The 19693-nt window shown below is 35.6% G+C and overlaps 1 protein-coding gene across 1 annotated transcript in view; it reads right to left on the bottom strand.

Moving 5' to 3' along the window:
• Window positions 1–1998: 1998 nt before the first annotated feature.
• LOC108913740 (glutamate receptor ionotropic, kainate 2) overlaps window positions 1999–19693 on the bottom strand; it is a 90138-nt gene continuing 72443 nt past the window's right edge. Inside the window, exons 13-17 of the mRNA XM_023454015.1 lie at window positions 17331–17588; window positions 9288–9485; window positions 5945–6335; window positions 3266–3519; window positions 1999–2064 (exon numbers count right to left, since the gene is read on the bottom strand). Of these exons, the coding sequence (XP_023309783.1) occupies window positions 1999–2064; window positions 3266–3519; window positions 5945–6335; window positions 9288–9485; window positions 17331–17588 (1167 nt within the window). The remainder of the gene's footprint in view (window positions 2065–3265; window positions 3520–5944; window positions 6336–9287; window positions 9486–17330; window positions 17589–19693) is intronic.

Here is a 19693-nt window from a genome sequence, read left to right as displayed (position 1 = left end):
AAAAGTATATTTTGCACACGTGGCAAACGGTGTGAGACAAAATTTATGTAGGGAACACCCTGTATATACGTTTGATATTGCAATTACGTTAGCCTATCATAAATTGTACGAGTATGTACTTGTTGTTTGCTGTTATCATGATTTTTATTCTAAAAGTTGATAGTCATGAAATTGGGCTAATTTTTTCGAAATACAAATACTGTGAAATTGTGATCATTTCTTTATTACAGTTTCTCGAACTTATTAGGTCAAAAATTGATGGATACAAAACATTGAATGCGCGCAGGCGTGATTGAACTAAAATCTCTAGCCCGCTTATTCCGCTCATCCCCGAGAACCGCCCTAAGCGACCAAACTACGTCTACATGTATATCACAAGGTGGTGGTCCTACTTACGATCGCGTCTGGCAATGTCCTGTTCACTACATCCGGACTGTTCGGACTACCGATATCACAATCGAACTTCCAGAGTATCTTGTCCGGAACGTTCTGCTGGTGCTGCAGCCCGCTCTGGACCACGTCGCAGGCGACGCCGCGGCGCTCCGAGCGGCCGAGGGTGGCGCTCTTGGCTCCCAGGTCGGGGCACTGCGGCGAGGTCTTGTAGTTGAGCGTCGCCGCCCGCTGCGGCCTGCAATAAGTACATAGCACTTGCAAACTAGATTCATTTGAGCCGTGAGGGTAGGATGCGCGGTGGCAAGTGGTGGGGGACGGAGTCTAATACGTTCTGAACTTTCGAGTAGTGAATATCACTAATTGTAAGTACAGCACGTGTACAGTATACAGGGCTAGTCAAAGGTAAGGAGGCCGCCAAAAATCTCAGCGGGAAAGCATTTTTGGGATAAATGGTGAGGACAAAGTTCAAGGTCATATCAAGATCAAGTCGGTTTTTTAAATGGCGACCCCCTTTTCGACCCCGGAAATGGAAAGAGCTGAACATTCTGCATCCGAATATGACATTGACCGTGACGTCAAGGTCAATGGTCAAGGTCAGTTCAAGGTCAAATGTTGATTATTACTGTAATTTTTTATTTTTAACTATGGAATCAGGTGTGTCAGTCTTTGAGTAGATACCTGATGGTACTCCTTAGTAGTCCTTCTATTCCCTCGTCAAAAATAAAAAATGACAGCCGGAATAATCACTTGACCTCCATCTGACCTTGACCACTAATCTTAAAGTCTCGTTTAAGACCATAATTACATGTAGAATTCTACGTACTCTTATTTCTAACGTCGAAATAAGGGGTCGCTGCTCCAAAAACCGATATGACCTTGACATGTTCTTTCGACCTTGACTTCAAGATCAAGGTTATTATGGAGTATCATTTTTATAAAACGATATGTTTGTTGTAGACCAATTCATAATTGTTTTTTTGTAATTCAAATAATGATTATTCGCATAATTTATGCTGCAAAAAACGTAAATTAAAATTATTTCAATGTTCTTGCTGTTGTAGAATTAGTGGTAAACAGTGGAAGCTTCAACTATAAATATCGAGGGTAAGGTTCAAAGACCGAAGTTTTGCAACAATAGTAACATCTAGGTCACCACTACGTCGGGAATAAATATCTCGTTTTATCCCTTTCTGCTCTTCTAAGGGTATTATATTAGGATATTCGAGAGAATGTAATATTCCAAAAAGTTATACATTGTCACAAGAAAAATATAACGTAAACACTGATTTCAATTTCTCCCTTCATGATATTTATTCATTTAATCAACGGTAACAAAGTTAGTTATAAATTAAACAAAAAGTAACCGGTCATTTTTAAGTCGGTGAGAGTCTCTCACGTATACACTCGCTGGTATGTTATTTATTGTCTTCTTTTTCACATTTATTAAGTAACTTTCCTCGGTGGGGATATCCGACCATTATTTATAGACGAATTACCTTGTATTTGTATTTTTGCTTACCTCGAACTGGAAGGCCCTCCGCAACAGTCTCTAATGGCGTTGGAAGGGCAAGCAAAAGTTGAGTACCCCCCAGTTTGTAGTCGTCGCTAGGTGTCCACATCGTATGTGATTGGTGACTTTTTCATATCCATCATCGGTAGGATAACACTCTCCTGCAACCAAAAAAATACCATCAATATGAAAGGGAGGTATTTGGAAGCTGTGATTGAACAAAAACTGTAAAAATATCAATAGGACCACGAATAAGAAATAGACTACTCATTTATATTTATAAGACCCAAATATAAGGGATACATTTAGATAAAAACAGTAGATGGGCGAAGACGAAGAGTGCTTTTGTAGCTTTTAAAATAGCTACAGTTTTTACTGTACAGAGGGATTACAGTTACAAAAAGAGTTCGTGAAAGTTTTCAAATACATTTTTTTAAGCAGCTTTTTTCTATTTTTTTTTTGTACGAAAAAGCTTGTAAAAACTTTAGAACAGAATGTTCCTTAATCGTGTATCACCCAGAATACTCAGCGATACGAAACAAGTTCTCCAAGTTTTGATTACTGCTGTACGTTTTGTTGTGACTGCAAGAAAATTCAATTTTAATGATTGACGACTGGAAAATTCAATGCAAACTTCGTGCGGCGATATTTTTCTAAATAACGTCACAAAAACAATCCACAAATTACACCAGTCCCGTAAAATTCGGAACTGCGGCGGCAGTGCGCGCTGCGATGATAAATATAACAAGACAGATCGTAAATCACCGAAAAGTAAGGTCATAAAAAACACCAGATGTAAAACAAATTTACACAGCGGGGGCATTGTGAGAAAGATGAATGACAAATAGTAAGCAAACTCTGTCGGATGTTGTTTATATTGTGGAATGTGTAATGTAAAGATTACACTCGAACATTTTGTTTGGGGGTAGGCGGAGCGCAAAAACTGAAATAATTTGTCACTTTTAAAAGTTTGGGAATGATATCCCAGAAGAACTTTGTGGTAATGTGGCGAAAGCTAAAATTTGTTACAGCACGACTGCAATGGGTAAAATACACACAGAGAATAACAGAATTAGTCGGCTGTCTGAATGTAAATGAGTATTAACGTGACGTTCCTTTTCAGTTTTTGATATTTCTGTTACATTCATACGATGTGATTGAACGTCGACTCAGTCCCCACTCACCTCCCTTTTTTACACAAATTTAACGTCATTTAGGTTTAGCCATAAGTAAAAATGAGCCTAAATAAATGTAGAAATTACGTAATTTTAACATAAGGTGCTGGCTAACATTCAAAGCTATATATAAAATTTCTTGACCAACGAACTTTATGTAAGTTTGCTGATTACTCCCATTACATACCCCGTTGATGTGCGGCAGGTCCAGCGCCGCTGGTACGTACGTGGTGGCAGGACTGCACCTCGTGCACGACCTCCGGAGAGCCGGTCGCTGCCTCGAACCGTGACATCGCACCGCGAACCGCAACTCCTCCGCCATTTCCGAGCACAGCGACTGTCGGTCCGTCTGCGCGTTCTTCTTGCTGTTCCAGCAGAACTCGAGGATCGCGACTAGAATCGCTAAAGCGAGGCCGCACAGCAGTACCACGAAAACGCCTCCTGAAAGGAACAGTAACAGAAACTAAGAATAATGAGTAATTTCAGATTTTAAAAAGCAATATTTAAAATGCCGAAATTAATTTAATTCGATCTTTTATATCTAGGAACATAAATAGATTTACAAAAAGTTGTAGAATTGAATTAAATTAGCTCTACGCCTTTGAGGTATCGAAAAAGTACAAAAGTTAATGGTGACCTTACATTTGACCTTGACTTTAACCTTCAAGGTCACTTGAAGATCAAGTTAATTTTTTTTAATAGGAACTCCTATTTTTTATTGTGGATTTGGAAAGAGCAGGAAATTTTACGTTTAACTATGACCTTGACCAATTCCTTGACCATGACCTTCAATGTCAAATTAACCTGACTGACATAATCTTGGGGGTCATTGTCAAAGTCGTAGTCAAGGTCGCACTTGAAGGTTAAATTTCAGCTCTTTCCAAATCCGTAATAAAAAATAGGGGTTACCAATGAAAAAACAACTTTGACCTTGGAGTTACCTTGAAGGTCATTGTCAAAGTTATGGTCAAGACCATCTTTGGACGTAAAATTTGCTGCTCTTTCCAAATCCGCAATAAAAAATAGGGGTTCCCGTTTAAAAATTTAACTTGACCTTCACATGACCTTGAAGGTCAAAGTCAGAGTCAAATCCAAGGACACCATCAGATAGCCAGGGAAAAATCCTTACACTTTTGTCTGAAACATTTATTCCCAAAATGCTTTCCTCGAAAGTTTTTCTGCCGTACCGGGACTTTTGGATAACCCTGTATAATGTAAACAAAATAATATGTTTCAAGAATTAATAAATAAATGATTTTTCATACATGGCTTCGATACATAACTAACTATTTTGTTGTTTTAAAATAAATGTGGAGCTATACCTTTTTCTAACCAAAAATGTGTGCTTGAAAGAAGTAAATAAATGAGATAAAAGCTATACGTAATGCTTTTTATAGAACATAAACCTAGATTTTATAAAGAAGACATTTACCGTTTTATATCTGTAGAATAACCGACATATAGTTACTTACAATTTTCTTTAAAAAAAAAAGGAAATGAAATATCAGTTTTCTTTGCAGTAATGTAAAATTCTAGTGCTCTTTCTAAAAGCTCTAAAGGTATGGGGGTATCTTTTACCCCAAATGTTTCCCTTGAAAGCATTCATTTGTCTTCAATCATCGATATCTCGGCAGAAAATGGTCGTACAGAGAATTGAAGAACAGTTTCGAAAACTGAAATAAATTTCCTATAACATGCTGTCGCAACTTTTTGGAATTTTTTTTTTCATCTTTTATACTAATTTTAAAAAACAGGAAAAAAAGGTAATTTATGGTTTTTTGGAAAATTGACGGCTAAATTAGAAATATTCATGAAATGACTAATGTTAAGCATGACTTTTACAGTTCGATATACCCAGAAGAACCCTGTGAAGTTTCATCTCGAGCTAGCGAACCGTTTGTTTCAAACAGTCTTTTGAAAAAAAAAAACACTTCATAATCATGATTAAAAAGGAAACAAAAATTTTTGAAGTTTTCTCACATTTTTGCAGCAAATAACGTTTCAATTGATGACCTCAAAACATACACAAAAATCTCACAATCAGAGTAAAAAAGATCGCTTATTTTATCCGCTGGACTATTAGTTTGATATCATCGTCCATCAAGTTTCGTACTGTCCTCATTTGTGCCAGATGTACGTACTATTCACTTAAAGAGACCTATGCCCAAATCCCCCCGGTTCTCGCATCCTTCATGGGATTCCATATGGCAGGGCAAACAAGTGAAACAGGAGAAAATATTACTTTGAAACTGAGGTGTAAATAGGGAAAGTTATGTACGGAATCCGAGGGTGGGCTACCTGTTGAATAGGAAACTGCCCTCCTGACATCTTTATTACGAAGTTAGGGGTAGCTGAGGTGAACGAGTTGGAAAGTTTTCGGTAAAACTGACAGCTCTACGCAACTTATCACCTTGAATAAATTACTCCAAAAATTCGGTAAATCAATGGGAGGCCTTGCGCTGTCTACGGGGTACGATTTATAAGGTCACTTTTTTAGGAATTCTCTCCGATAAATCTCTAGGAACGGCAAAAAATTCCGTAGGATTTTTAAGAATAAAATGTTTTCGTTTTATCAGTGAATTTTATATAATTTTAAGGAATTAAGCCTTTTGAGTTAAAGATTAACGAAATGATTCTTGTTTCAATGAAAAAACAAACACATTTATATCTGTAAAACTACTCTTGTCTCTTCCCTTATTGACACTTTTTAGAAACATTTAATTGAATTAGAATTGAACAATGTTTGTAGGTTTAATTTTCCATTTTTATATTTCTGTATCCTTGAAGAAGAGTAAACAAAGGTCCCCGTATAAATTTGACCGCAGCAGTAACATTGTTTCAGTATAAAACTGTTTTTTCTACTCACCGATATTTTCTACCCCCAGGGCGTTGGCTTTGGACTCTTTACTTTTATCATCTCTGTTACAAACGTCCCCGGTGTTTTTCCACCACTTGTCATACAGAATTTGAATCACTCCTTTCTCCTGGAGCTCCAGGATAGCCAGAGATATTTTATCTCTCCAAGGACTGCCCTTTGGCGTCGCTATCCCATATCCTTTGGAGTCCAGGAGTCCACCAATTTGCGTCAAATTACAGTCCCTTTGAACTGCATAGTCCAGCATAGTTGACTCCATCAGAAAGGCATAATTTCCTTCGAGCACTCTTTGAACGCCCTCCTCGTAGGTTTCCACAAATACCGGCGGCTTCTTGCCCTCCATGAAGCGCCACATCTTCTGGTATATCCCTATCTTCGAGTCCTGCAATAAACATTATTATATTTTGTGACTAAAACGCAAACACTTCTGTATGTACATTTCCGTTTATTTTGTGACAGATGTACACATCATCTCTGCTCATTAAACTAAGGATAAACTAAGCTTAGGAAATTTAATATTCATTTGTATGTAAATCTTGCAGCACATCTAGGAGTAATAAAGTTTTTAGATCTCTGTAGTCCTTTAATTGCCTCCTTATGTTTACGATGCATTAAAATAAATAAAATTTACATTTGTTAATTCAAGAATGAAATAAATCCTACAATTACGCTGAAACTACTTAAATAGTAAGGAAGAATAAGCAGGAATTAACATAAATTTGTGTCTAGTTACTGAAAAATTGCGGTAAATAGGCGTTAAGAGCATTTATTTTTGTAAGTAAGATCTAGAGATGCAGAGTTGCAGAAACAAACAACAAAAGTAATGAAATGTATGGCCTAACTAAACTAATGCAAACAATTAAAGTAACATTGTAATAGGTCATCTATTTAAAAGATGAAGTAAGTAAAAATCTGAATGTGTATTTGTCTGCTTTTTGAGTGTTCAGATTTCAGAGAAGTAAATCTGTTTCCAAAAAAAGTAACCTCTGACTGATACTTTTAGCGCAAAGGTTTTATTACTTTAAATTTTGATCACAGATGGAAAATTAACCATTAAGTAAAGAAAAAAAAAATACATCTAACGAGGTGATAAAACTTGTTTGTTCAATTTCTGTGTAGCACCAGTTTTAATTTTAAGTGAAAATAGTTGTGGTTTTCATTAAAATATCGTGTTTAAGTTAGCGCAGGGAAGATCAAAGCGAACATGTTTTAATGTCGAGATTCTTGGAGCCAAATGAGTAAATTACACTTACCAGTATACTTGGCACTTTGTGAGGTTTTGCATACGTTATTAGGAGCAGTCAAAGGTAATTAATATTTGTTGAAGGTGTCATATTTTGTTAAAAGTACAGTTATCATGTAATATTTTTAAATTATGTTAGCTTCAGAGTTGGTAGTGAATAGTTTATATAAACTTTTACTATGGTGCTTGTAGCTGAAGGTGAATAAAACGTTACATTGAAATTTAACATAAGGAGAAGTATTTCTGGTGAATGACGAAAAGTTTAATCGAACGTAAATAGAAAGTATCAAGTAAATTAGTTGCTATTACTTCGGAATTGACTGTCTTTGAAGTATTTCAGTAAAAAGTACGGCGTACTTCAGTACACAGTGTGATAATTAAAAAAAAAATTAAAGCAGATATTGTCGATAACAACCGTAACCATTTGAATTTGTTCACTGAATCTTTTATAGTGCAATGTCGGACTTAACATAAAAAAACAAAAAACTAAGCACCTGTTTTCGTCTTCCTAAAGCAAAGATTCGTTTTTCTCTAGCAATCCTCTAAATTGCACTATAATCTAGGCATCCCAAGTAAATGGCCATTCGTCTTTGACTTTACGTTTCTATTCAATACCCGGTAAGTGTAGCGTAAATTTCAGGATTATTTTACAAAGGAATAAAAAGTGATAGTTAACATTGACAAATCACGTGTTAGAATAACTCAAGAATTTGATGATAGATTTATAACCCTATATTTCACTTTAATAATTGCATTATTTAAGGCTGAAATGGCAAGAAAGAATATGAAGAGCCAGGAATTCACGAACAGATCTTAGATGTCTAATTAAAATCTAAAGAAAATGAAATTTCCCATCTGGTTTTGTCAGATTTAATAATTTAATTAAGGGTTCCAAAAAAAATACGATATTCATGATTTAAAACTTGGAAACTCTAACGCTCGTAAATATTGTTTCTATATCTGACATGTATGAAGAAAATATACAGGGTGATTCACAACTTATCCAAACAAATTTGGGAATAGATGCGTCAAAAAATAGTCGAAGTTGTAGTATTTACAACCCTTACATCGCTGGGATTGTGCGCTGTCTCCACGTGGCCCCAGTTGATTATGATTACTGAAATCCGATTTTAGTATTAACGTTTTTGTGATAGTGTTTACATTAGTTTTTCAAGTGTCAAAAATGGCTTAGGTGTATAGCAACATCGGTTTAATTTAGGGTGAGGAAAGACAACATTTGTGTTATGGTGAAACATTTGTGTTATGGTGAAGCAAGACAACATTTGTATTAGTTCGTAGTAACTGGGTAAGACGGATGGATGTGTTTACACATCGATGGACAATATTTTGAATAGTTGTTGTAATATCAGGTATGTCAAATTTTATAAATTAAAATCACAAATTAATTTTCAAAAAAATTTTTTTTGGATAAGTTCTAAACCACCCTGTATAAATATAAAATAAAATAGGATAGTTTTTCCCATGCTTGACCGATGGAGGAAATTCATATTATTCTCATGTTTACATAGTTGTTAAGTTGAATAAGTTCGAAAGCGATCTAAGTCTGGTGATTCTCCTGACTACCATTCTTAGCTATTTACTAGTTATTGGAGGTGTAATTTAATGCTACACGTGGCTTGTAGCTCACAGAATAGTTGTTTGTAATAATATCATTAGCTATAAAAGCGTATGATTGCAAATAATTTTAAAATATGGAGAACCTGATCTGATGTGACCTTTTTTGCGACACTTTTTCCTATTATCGATATTACCAGGAATATGTCATAAGTAGGACACCCTGTATAAAAAAAAATGTTAAAAGTTTAGTTTTATTGGACCTCGGTGAGGTTTTACAGAATCAATGAAAAGTTAAGCAAAGACAAAAACGTAGATTTTGAACAAATTAGCTTGTTTAAAGCCAATAATCAATTTTACGCCGCTGTAAATGCCCGGTTTTGCCCTTTCAAGGGTTCCCCATTAATTTTTAACCAGTTGAGCGTTGCGCCTAGAAAAACCTGTCGTAAAAGCAAACGTGCTACGATAAAGATAACCGCAACGCAGGGTTTTAAATAAACAAATAAAACGACTTACCCTAAAAAAGGTCATAGTACTTCCTCCCTCGAGTGTTCCGTAGGAGATTTCGGTCTGTTCGGCGAGGTCTTGGGCGTTCTCAATGGGGGTAATCATGCGTTCGACCGTTAGGAAGGCCGCCAAATTCGCAGTGTACGATGATATTATTATGAGAGTAAAAAACCACCAAATGCCTCCCACTATCCGCGTCGAGGTTGCCTGGAATTGCGATAAGGTGATATATTATGTCGGAACAGGCACATAATTTCCAAATATGGGACTCTACATTAACTGTGACGTGGTTATTACCTTGCGGTTGGAAAATAAGCGGAAGACTACCAATAATGAAATATAAAAATTTTATTGGATAGTTCAGCGCAACTGAAATCAAGAGCAGGTTTGGTTAGGGTTGGAACTGGCGAACGACCCGTGACTTTTTTATTTCTTGACCAGAAGGATGCGATTTGGTTTGCTGAAATCTTCAAATGAAATTAAATTTGGATACAATAGGTCGTGTATATTTATTTGCTTATAAACGTATGTCCGCTAATGATTCGTTTTCCGAGATACGGGGTGTCAAAGCTTTTCTGAAAAACTGACGATTTAATTTATTGCTCTGAAACCGGTCGAGATGTGCAAATGAAATTTGGTGGGTTTTAAGAGGTTGTTATTGCGCATTTTTTGACACGCAATTAAGAATTTTATGTTCATCATTGCCGCCCGTACGGGTAATCTCAATTATTTTTAAAGGAAAAAATGGTACGCCACTGAGATATTACAAATTAAAAATCATTTTTGAATTCCTCGTTCAGTTTGTGACAAAAAATCTCTCTTGCCTTTTCTTCGTATGGGGCGTCGTTGTTATGCAAAAAAATAAAACATCTTGACGCGTATTTTTTATTTCTTTACTACATTACCTAGTAGGCTACTGTCAACATTTGTCTGTTAAATACGAATATTTTTAAGAAATGTCACATTAGCGTTTCGTCATTATTAATTTATTAAGCTTTTAGTTTGCTATAACATTAGTGTTAATAAGTAATTAATTTTTCTTTTATCGAAAAGAATGGAAAATTTTACAAATGCGGAATTGTCAGACATGCATTTTGTCTATGGTCGAAGTAATGGAAATGGTCGGCAAGCTCGACGATTGTATGCTGAGTTGTATCCAGGACGTAGGGTACCTCATCACACAATATTTGCTCGTCTTCATCAACGTTTGCGCGAAAATGGTTCATTTAAGAAACAAACGGTTGACTGTGGGCGCCCTCGAGAAGTACGAACTGTGCAACTAGAAGAAGCAGTTCTCGAGTTAATTGCGGAGTCACCTGAAACAAGTACTCGAAAAATTGCCAACATATTGAATGTAAGCAACTTCACTGTATTTAAAATTCTTAAAGAACAGCAATTGTATCCGTTTCATATTGAACGTGTGCAAGCTCTACTACCTAGAGACTTTTTTCCGCGCCTATTTTTTTGCCAATGGATTAATCATCAAATCGCTCAAATTCCTAATTTTTTAAATGCCGTTTTGTTTACTGACGAGGCTACTTTTGGACGACAGTGTATACGAAATTTCCATAACAATCACTTATGGGCTGAGGAAAACCCCCATGGAATCTTTGAAGCTCATTTTCAGCATCAGTTTTCCGTAAATGTATGGCTTGGGGTAATTGATGATCATTTAATCGGTCCATATTTCCTCCCACAACGACTAACAGGCGAATCTTATCTTAATTTCCTACAGGAAGAGTTACCTGTTCTTCTTGAAGAAATTCCTCTACAGCTGAGACAACACCTATGGTACATGCATGATGGTGCACCAGCCCATTTTAGCATTAATGTACGTAATCACTTAGACACAGTATATCCAAATCGTTGGATAGGTAGGGGAGGTACGGAACATTGGCCTGCTCGATCGCCGGATTTAAATCCTCTTGATTTTTGCATTTGGGGTTTTCTTAAGTCATTAGTTTATTCCACTCCCGTTGAAAATGTTGATGACCTGAGGAATCGAATTATAGTCGGCTGTGAGACAATAAGAAATATACCAGGAATATTTGCGCGAATACGACAATCAATGAGGCGAAGAGTTGAATCTTGTGTCACGTCTGAGGGAGGTCATTTTGAACATTTGTTGTAGCTTTGCGCCTTTTCAAAATTTTATTAGTGTTATTTTCTGTTATTGTTCTGGTTTAATGTTATTGTATTAGATAGTTCTTGATAATGTATTAAAGAAATAAAAAATACGCGTTAAGATGTTTTATTTTTTTGCATCAAAACGGCGCCCCATACGAAGAAAAGGCAAGAGAGATTTTTTGTCACAAATTGAACGAGGAATTCAAAAATGATTTTTAATTTGTAATATCTCAGTGGCGTACCATTTTTTTCTTTAAAAAAATTGAGATTATTACCCGTACGCGCGCCAATGATGAACATAAAATTCTTAATTGCGTGTCAAAAAATGCGCAATAACTACCTCTTAAAACCCACCAAATTTCATTTGCACATCTCGACCGGTTTCAGAGCAATAAATTAAATCGTCAGTTTTTAAGAAAAACTTTGACACCCCGTATCTCGGAAAACGAATCATTTGCGGACATACGTTTATAAGCAAACTGCCATTATTTTCATTAAAATATATTATTTTCTGAATTCCAAACTTGAAAAATGAATATTTGTCTTAAATGTGAAAATAGTGTTTAACCCGAACCTGTTCACATAATTCGCGGTCAGATTACCTCACACACCCCACTTCCCCGCAATTTGCCATCACTGGTACCCGTGCATTGGAATTAGATACAGCCAGTCTAGGTGGTCTATGCTTACGATATTCAATTCAGGAGACCAAAATACATAAAGAATGGTGGTTTTAGTTTCTGGGTCAGGATTTTTTTTTATGTGGCTGTCTAATATATGTCTTGAGCTTAAAGTCTTAGCCCAAGCAGTAGGAGTTTCAAGAAATGGCACTGGACGCCAAAAAGACGCGAGAGAAACGAATCAACTATGCGATGGAAAGGGCCAATACTTGTTTCTAAGCTACTCGCGCCAAATCAACTAGCGATAATAAAATGCTACGCGCCGTTAAGAAACAAATATTGTACCTTGGGATTGAGCTCGGATCCTTGTTGCATGAGCGACCCTATAGCGAACCAGAAACTGTTGCCGATCGTAAAACCATTTTCCAGCACATCCGAGCCGTTCTCTCCCAATTGTTCGCGCTCATATTCGATTTCGCGTTCGCTACATGCGTCGTTGGCAAACTCGATTTCCTCGACGTCGGCGTCGGTGTCGGCTAGATTCAGTTGTCCCGGAGAATCGTCCCCCGCCTCGCTGCCGATTCCTGACGTCTCGTCGCAGGATAGATGATCGCACTCGCCGCCGTACAGCCCGCTGTATTTTTTGTACAGGCAGTCGTCGCACAGCTCCATCTCTTTCCACTCTCGCGGCGAAAAGCGGGCCGCTATCCACATCGCTATCGATACCAGAATGTAGGCGCCCGCCATGTAAATCCATATCTCGATGGCCAGGGGAGTCAGGAAAGCGAACAGTCTGGCTGGGGGGCGCTCTGAAACCTTGCACAATTTCGGAAGTTTAATTTCTGGGGAGGGGCACTGATGTGCGTTCTTTTATTCGATAAAACAGAAAAGGTATAAGTAACATTTACAGGTTTTTTCGCCAATCGACATTAAATGCGTAGTTTAGTGACAGCTATTAGGCACTAAAGTGTCACATTTACTGCCTAGGCATTAGAATAATTTTGATTGCTAAATTAAAAATTAAAATTTATTCTTTAACCAAAGTAATTTTATTTATTGTAAACATTTATAGTGAAACATTTTTAAAGTTGTAATATTAGCTTCTGAATTTATTAATAGTGTAGCTGAAGTTGGCAGAAAAGTATATTTAATGTCTTGGCTGCTTTAATAGACTCGGCTGCGCCTCGTCTATTAAATACCAGCTGCGGCATTAAATCTTATACTTTACTGCCTACTTAAACAAATAACTATTAACAAGTTACTAACAATGTTACCACAATTAACCCTCTGTATTAATAAATTATCGATGTAAAATGGAACTTTTCGTAATTCAAATTTTATATAGGTGGCATTAATAACTTTCATCGCATCCGAGAGTGCTTACCTCTCTGAGATATCGTCACTGTATGACTTTTTAACAGCTCACCCACTTGTGAACTGTTTGATTTTGTAGAGATCGAAATGCATATGACAATAAATTTTACAGATATCGGACTCTCTTCCATAATGTCATTTTCAGTTTTATGAAAAATTTTTATGTGAGATGCTCCTTTCAAGATTTAAAAGCACGTCTCGCCGCATTTTTCATTAATACATACCTATTTATTATTGTATTAAGGGGGAGAAGGGGGGGGGGATAATATCATTTATCTCAGTTTGTGCTTCCTTTTTTTTACCAAAAATGCACAAAAGTTGTGTTGGCATAAAAACGTTTTCAACATTTCAACTTAATATTTTAAAGAACATCAGAGTTATTAATAAAAATCTTTTTTATTGTTACCTTCTTTTGAATTCATTTACCTAAAAAAGTACAGAGAATGCAGATAAATGTAGGATTAGGTAAATAAGAAAGTATTGAAAACTTATTTGGGAAAGTTGTTGATTAATATTTCTTTTTTTTTCACACAGCAAAATGTAGATAAAAAACTGAAACTATACTATACAGGGTGTCTCAAAAGTGACGCCCGTCCTTCTGGGTTTTGATTAAGGGGTCAAAAACAAATCGAAAATCAAGAGTGCAAAATTTTGCGATTGTTTTTCTTTGTTGAGTTATTCAAAAAAATAAATATAAACATTTGGGCTGGGTTATTAAATAATTATGCAGTTCAGAGCTGTATTTACTGCAGCTGTATGTTTTCAATTGAAAATTACCATTGCCATTATTGGATGACATTCCGTTAGCAGTTACACTAAATTATCGGTCTCAACATGATGGAGCTCCGTGACATTATGGTTTACGAGTATAAAATTATCTGAATAAAAACTTTTCAGACAGGTGGATTGGAAGTGGTGCACTCATAGCATGGCCTCCTAGATCACCAGATCTGAATCTCCTAGAAGTTTCATTTGGGGTTATTTAAAAGAAGAGATTCACAACGAACCTGTTGTAAATCCAGAAAATGTATGTGAACACACGCTGCTGTCGCGTTAATAAACCAAGAGATACTACAGAGGGTTCAATTTTTTTTATTAATTTTTTGAATAACTCGACGAAGAAAATCAATCAGTAAATGTTGCACTCTTGATTTTCAATTCGTTTTTGTCTCCTCAATCAAATCCTAGAAATACGAGCGTCACTTTTGGGACACCTTGTATATAAAGAACTTGAAATATTGGTTAATTGAGTACCGAGCTAGTCGGGTAGTGTGACGTCATAGAGGCTATAAAACTTTTACGAATTAGACATTGTTTATCACGATTAATATTAATCCTATCGATCTGATTTTTTCACCATATAGTTAGCGGGTTAAATACTTATGAAAATTATAAAAACAAGTTGTAAATTAAGTATCACAGAATGAGCCGGTTGTAGACCAAACGGCAGTCGGCCGAGAAGCAGGTTGTGTCGCTCGGTCGCACTAAATGACGTCACAATACGAGTACAAATTTATGCAGTTCTAAAATATGTTAAATTTTCAAGTAAGTCGCCTATTACAATAAAAACGTTGGACAGTGCCTGTGACCTTAATTAATTCATGAATTTCTTTAATTGTGTAAAACCGCTATTAGACGGAAGAAATTAAAGAACCAATCGAAGTAATTTATGTTCCTAAATTTAGTACGCCCAGTGAAAGACTTTCGAATTTACTTGCACCGGGAACTTTGTGTCTTTATTCGCGTAATAAATTGGGTCGTATTATGACCGTTGCAGATGAATACAACTTGAGGAGGTTGGATGGCGGCTTTAAACGGTTTAAGCAATATTTAGGTGAATGTAAAACGCGAATTGTGTGAGAGATTGTCTAGACAAAGGACCTCGGAATCACATTACAGTCTGCATTTGCAAGGAAGATTATAATACATGCCTACATTAGAATAATTAAACTGAATAGCTTAAATAACTTTGCTCCAATGAAAACGGTAATATTTCAGCGGGCTATTTTAATCAAGGCGGTAAATCTTTACTACAAATGTGTGCTTCTTTGCAAAGGAGGAAACCGTAGTAGCGAACACTCTTACAATTAGTTCATAACGGCATTACCGGAAAAACAGGCCATAATTTGATTGTGATGTAATATTCGCCACAGTAATATGCATATATTAGAAAAAAAAAAAGAAGAAATCCTAATAAATAATACTCTACGAGACTACAATGATTAGAATGACAAAGTTCTCGCGTCTACGTGAATTTTTGGGTGGAATCTTTGAATCATTTCGAGAGCAATGGTCACTTCTTGAGAACGATAATTCAATAAACAAAGAAATCTAAATAAAAAAATTTAGATAAATTTGGAACGAATACACTGAAGATGAATTTTTCGAGACAAAACGTCTAAATTTGGTTCGGGCTGAGGCAGTACAGTATTGGGGGGTCATGAAGGCTTGCAAAAAATGTAATAAAATTTCCATGGTCGTATTTAAAAAAATGAAGTTGATGATGGTCCTAGAAAGACGAAACGTTACATATCAAAATTGATTATGCCATTCGATAGAGGGTGGCGATGAGAAAGTGTTATTCTTTTTTCAATATCACCTCAAACAAGACTGAAATTAAACAAAAGCGGATTTCCAAAATTTCGATTTTTTTCAAATATTTCGTAAAGTAATCATGTTAGCCTTAATTTTTTTTTTGCCCCCATTTAAGCTACTTCGTATCTCTTACCATTTCCGAGATCCCTGTAGTGAGAAGCGAATTTGTAACAGCCTGTATACACCACAGGAAAAATTAAAGGAACAAACAATTTTCATTAATTTTTTACTAATTTTCAAAAGGCTGTATCTCAGTGAAAAATGATCGTTTCACGATAAATAAAAAAGCATTTTGAAGCTTTAAATCTCTAGTTTCAAGATTTTTAGACAAAATTTTTTGAGCTACGGTTATCGAGCAATTAAAATACCTCGAGAAAAAATTTGCCAATTTGTTTTTATTTAGAACTTTTTTCAAATTGATCTCAAGGATGAAAACAAATTTTTTTCTTCGAAAACCGTTACAGGTCCTTGTAGAGAATTTATTTAGGTTTTCAAAACTGGTCTTAGATTTGGTCTGTAATAATTTATTGTAGAGATGATTAAAGACAAAAGTGTTATATTTCATTCAACCAACAATATTTCGGCAACCAATAATCTTTCAAAAATCAAATTGAAGCTTAATAAATAAGCTTATTGACCTCGGTATTGACTGAGTTTGAAAAATTTTCCTGAGTCCATTCAAGTATTTCCTTTGATTGCTCGATAACAGTAGCTAAAAAAATTTTTTGTCTAAAGATCTTGAAACTAGAGACTTAAAGCTTCAAAATGCTTTTTTGTTTATCTCGTTATGTCCATTTTTCACTGAGATACGGCCTTTCGAAAATCACTAAAAATTCATACAAATTTTTTGTTCTTTTAATTTTTTCCACCAATGTATTTATAACATTATATTTAAGTAGTTAAGACACTGTGGTATATTATTACGCTACAAATGAATCTAAGCGTGCCTACTGAACAACTGGCACAATTCCGTACACACGCGTCGTAACACTACACCAGGTGATCAAATGATCACCAAAATTTACTAATATTCGGTTTTCTTATAATAGGATGCTTTGCAACATAAATTATAAACCACCCTGTATACACTAGATAGAGCTCAAAATGCCAATGTTGTTCTTTTCAGATAATTTCAGGAAACGCATACATGTCGCAATAAAACTCGCTCACACTGCATTTCCTAGCAGATTTATCCAGAGATCGTCAGGAAACTTAATTTACGTTCAAGTTGACACAACACCGAATTTTTCCCGTACACTGCATATTTATAGCGCATTACTAGTTTTCCAACCGCAAGGCGTCTTGTTCAGTCACAGAATAATTTCGTGCCTCAAACCTTTGGATTCAGTCCGGATCCTTGGCGTAAAAACGTCCCTGTTATAAACCAGAAGCTGTTGGAGACGGAGAACTGGTTCTCGACTATGTCGGACTCCTGGTGACAGGGATGCGGGTTGTTCCATTCGTATGGGGAAAATCTAGCCATTACGAACAATGTGAACGACACCAGCATGTACGCCGCTAAGACGTACAGCCAAATTTCCACGGCTAACGGGTTCATAAAACTGAATAGGCGCGTGGGCTGGCTAGTGGGGACCTAGAATTGGTCAGATGACGGTATTCTGGGTCAATAAAAGAATATCTGCTGTCCTGATATTCAGCTACAACTACGTGTTACGGATGTGAATCTCAGCATGCAGTATAATTCCATCTAAGTTTTTGCTTTTTCTGTACGGGGTGCTCATTTTTATTCAATTGCACTTGAAACAGTTAAAAATTTAAAAAAAAATGTATTTCAAAAATGCCATAATTTTTTGGGAAAATTTAACCATGACAGGAGTTTTTCCACAAGGGATGGCACATGTCTCTTGAAACACCATGTATAATTTATACATATAACCAGTACCTCTCGAATTTAACAAAAGTTTGGCAGATACACCTGGCAAGTAAAATTTTTACTCGAAAAAATTCCTATCCGCGAGATTATTGTAAAATTGTCTAAAGGAACATAATACAAGACATCTCTCATCTCGTGAGTCAAAAAATTTTAATAGCTCACTTTTCTATTTAAACAAATAAGTGAGGAAAACAGGTTTTTCACTTTGCAGGGAAAACCATCAATTTTAGCGAAAAGTGACACGCAGACAACTTGTAGGGAATACAATTATCTACAAAATGAGACTTGTTAAATTAAAATCGGTTAATAAACAGAAAAGTTATTGCAAAAAAACAAGAAAAGTGCCCATTTTTTAATTTGTTTATAATTATCGCATTTATTCCTCAACTTGTCATAGGTTTTATTTTAGCAATAAATGCGATAGTTACAAACAAATTAAAAAATGGGCACTTTTCTTGTTTTTTTGCAATAACTTTTCTGTTTATTAACCAATTTTACCTTTCGCTAATATTGATGCTTTTCCCTGCAAAGTGAAAAAACTGTTCTCCTCACTTGTTCACATAGAAAAGTTAGTTATTAAATTTTTTTGACTCACGAGATGAGAGATGTCTTGTATTATGTCTCTTTAGGCAATTTTACAATAATATCGCGGATAAGAATTTTTTCGAGTTTCTATTTTTTTTTTTTTTCGCTAAGGAACCGATCTGGAAATAAAGATAACAATACAGTTGTGTTTTTATTGTTAACAGAACAATTTTAATATGACGATCTCTGCTATTCTCACATTCTGTGAAACAAAATAAAAGTCGAGAAGCGTGACTTCATGACATATTGCCCTTTGCCTAGATTCCCTGGTGCACTATTACAAAGATTTCAAAGTCTGTTTCTAATGAACCATATCGCAGACGAATGCAGTTGAACTTTGCCGATTAATTTACTTTTATTTTTCTTCTCCGAAAGATAGTTGAATAGAAAAAGTGTTATTACGATCGCGGGCAATGACAAACGTTGAAACACAAAAGAAGCGGACAGCGTTTTTTTTTTTTTTTGTAGAATTCACGGTTTATAGAGGAAAAACCACTTTGAAATCTATATCTTGGAATATATGGTTCATAAGTAGTTAGTTATAACTGTATTTTAAGACTAATCTTTGAAGAATTGTAGGAGATATCTTTAGATACTTTTATTTTTTTTTGGTTGCCACCTGTACCCCGCATTTAAATGAAATTTTTCACTGTAACAATTAATCCAAAATTAAGTGTATGGGAGACAAACTTATTTTTTTTTGGGAATCTGTAGGGGGCGTTGTACACGTGTATGAAATGGAATTACCCAAAAGAGGACGGGATGATCATATATTTCACGGGGATTAGCGTTTTGGGATTAAAAAATCACTATCCATAAATTTGTCCAGTGCAGGCGTATTAATCAGAGATGACGTGAACAAAATCTTCGCAGGCGGTCCGGTCCTCTGGGCTAGAAATTATATCATTCAGGGGAAAGCCCGTGCTATTCGCTGTACTTTTTTACGTACGTATTTATTAAGAGATATTTCATGTGTGCTGTTCCCCCCTTGGCGCAAATAGAGTTTATAAGGGACCAAAGATATGTTTTTAAAATTAAAGTATGTATCTTTTCCTATATTTAGTGAAAATAGCACTTCGAGCCTATTTTTTCATTAAAAAATTAATAGAAGTACATCTAGGTAATACCAAACATTGAATTTAATAATAATAATAAGTAATTTTACTTCTGAGCTAAAGTAAATGTCATATAAACATTTTTCACGTGTAGAATCACCTCTG

The sequence above is a fragment of the Anoplophora glabripennis genome, unplaced genomic scaffold (genome assembly GCF_000390285.2).
Source record: "Anoplophora glabripennis isolate ALB-LARVAE unplaced genomic scaffold, Agla_2.0 scaffold215, whole genome shotgun sequence".
In the NCBI taxonomy this organism is placed as follows: Eukaryota; Metazoa; Arthropoda; class Insecta; order Coleoptera; family Cerambycidae; genus Anoplophora; species Anoplophora glabripennis.
The sequence above is the reverse complement of the archived record's forward strand: the minus strand, read 5'-3'. Positions and strand labels throughout refer to the sequence as shown.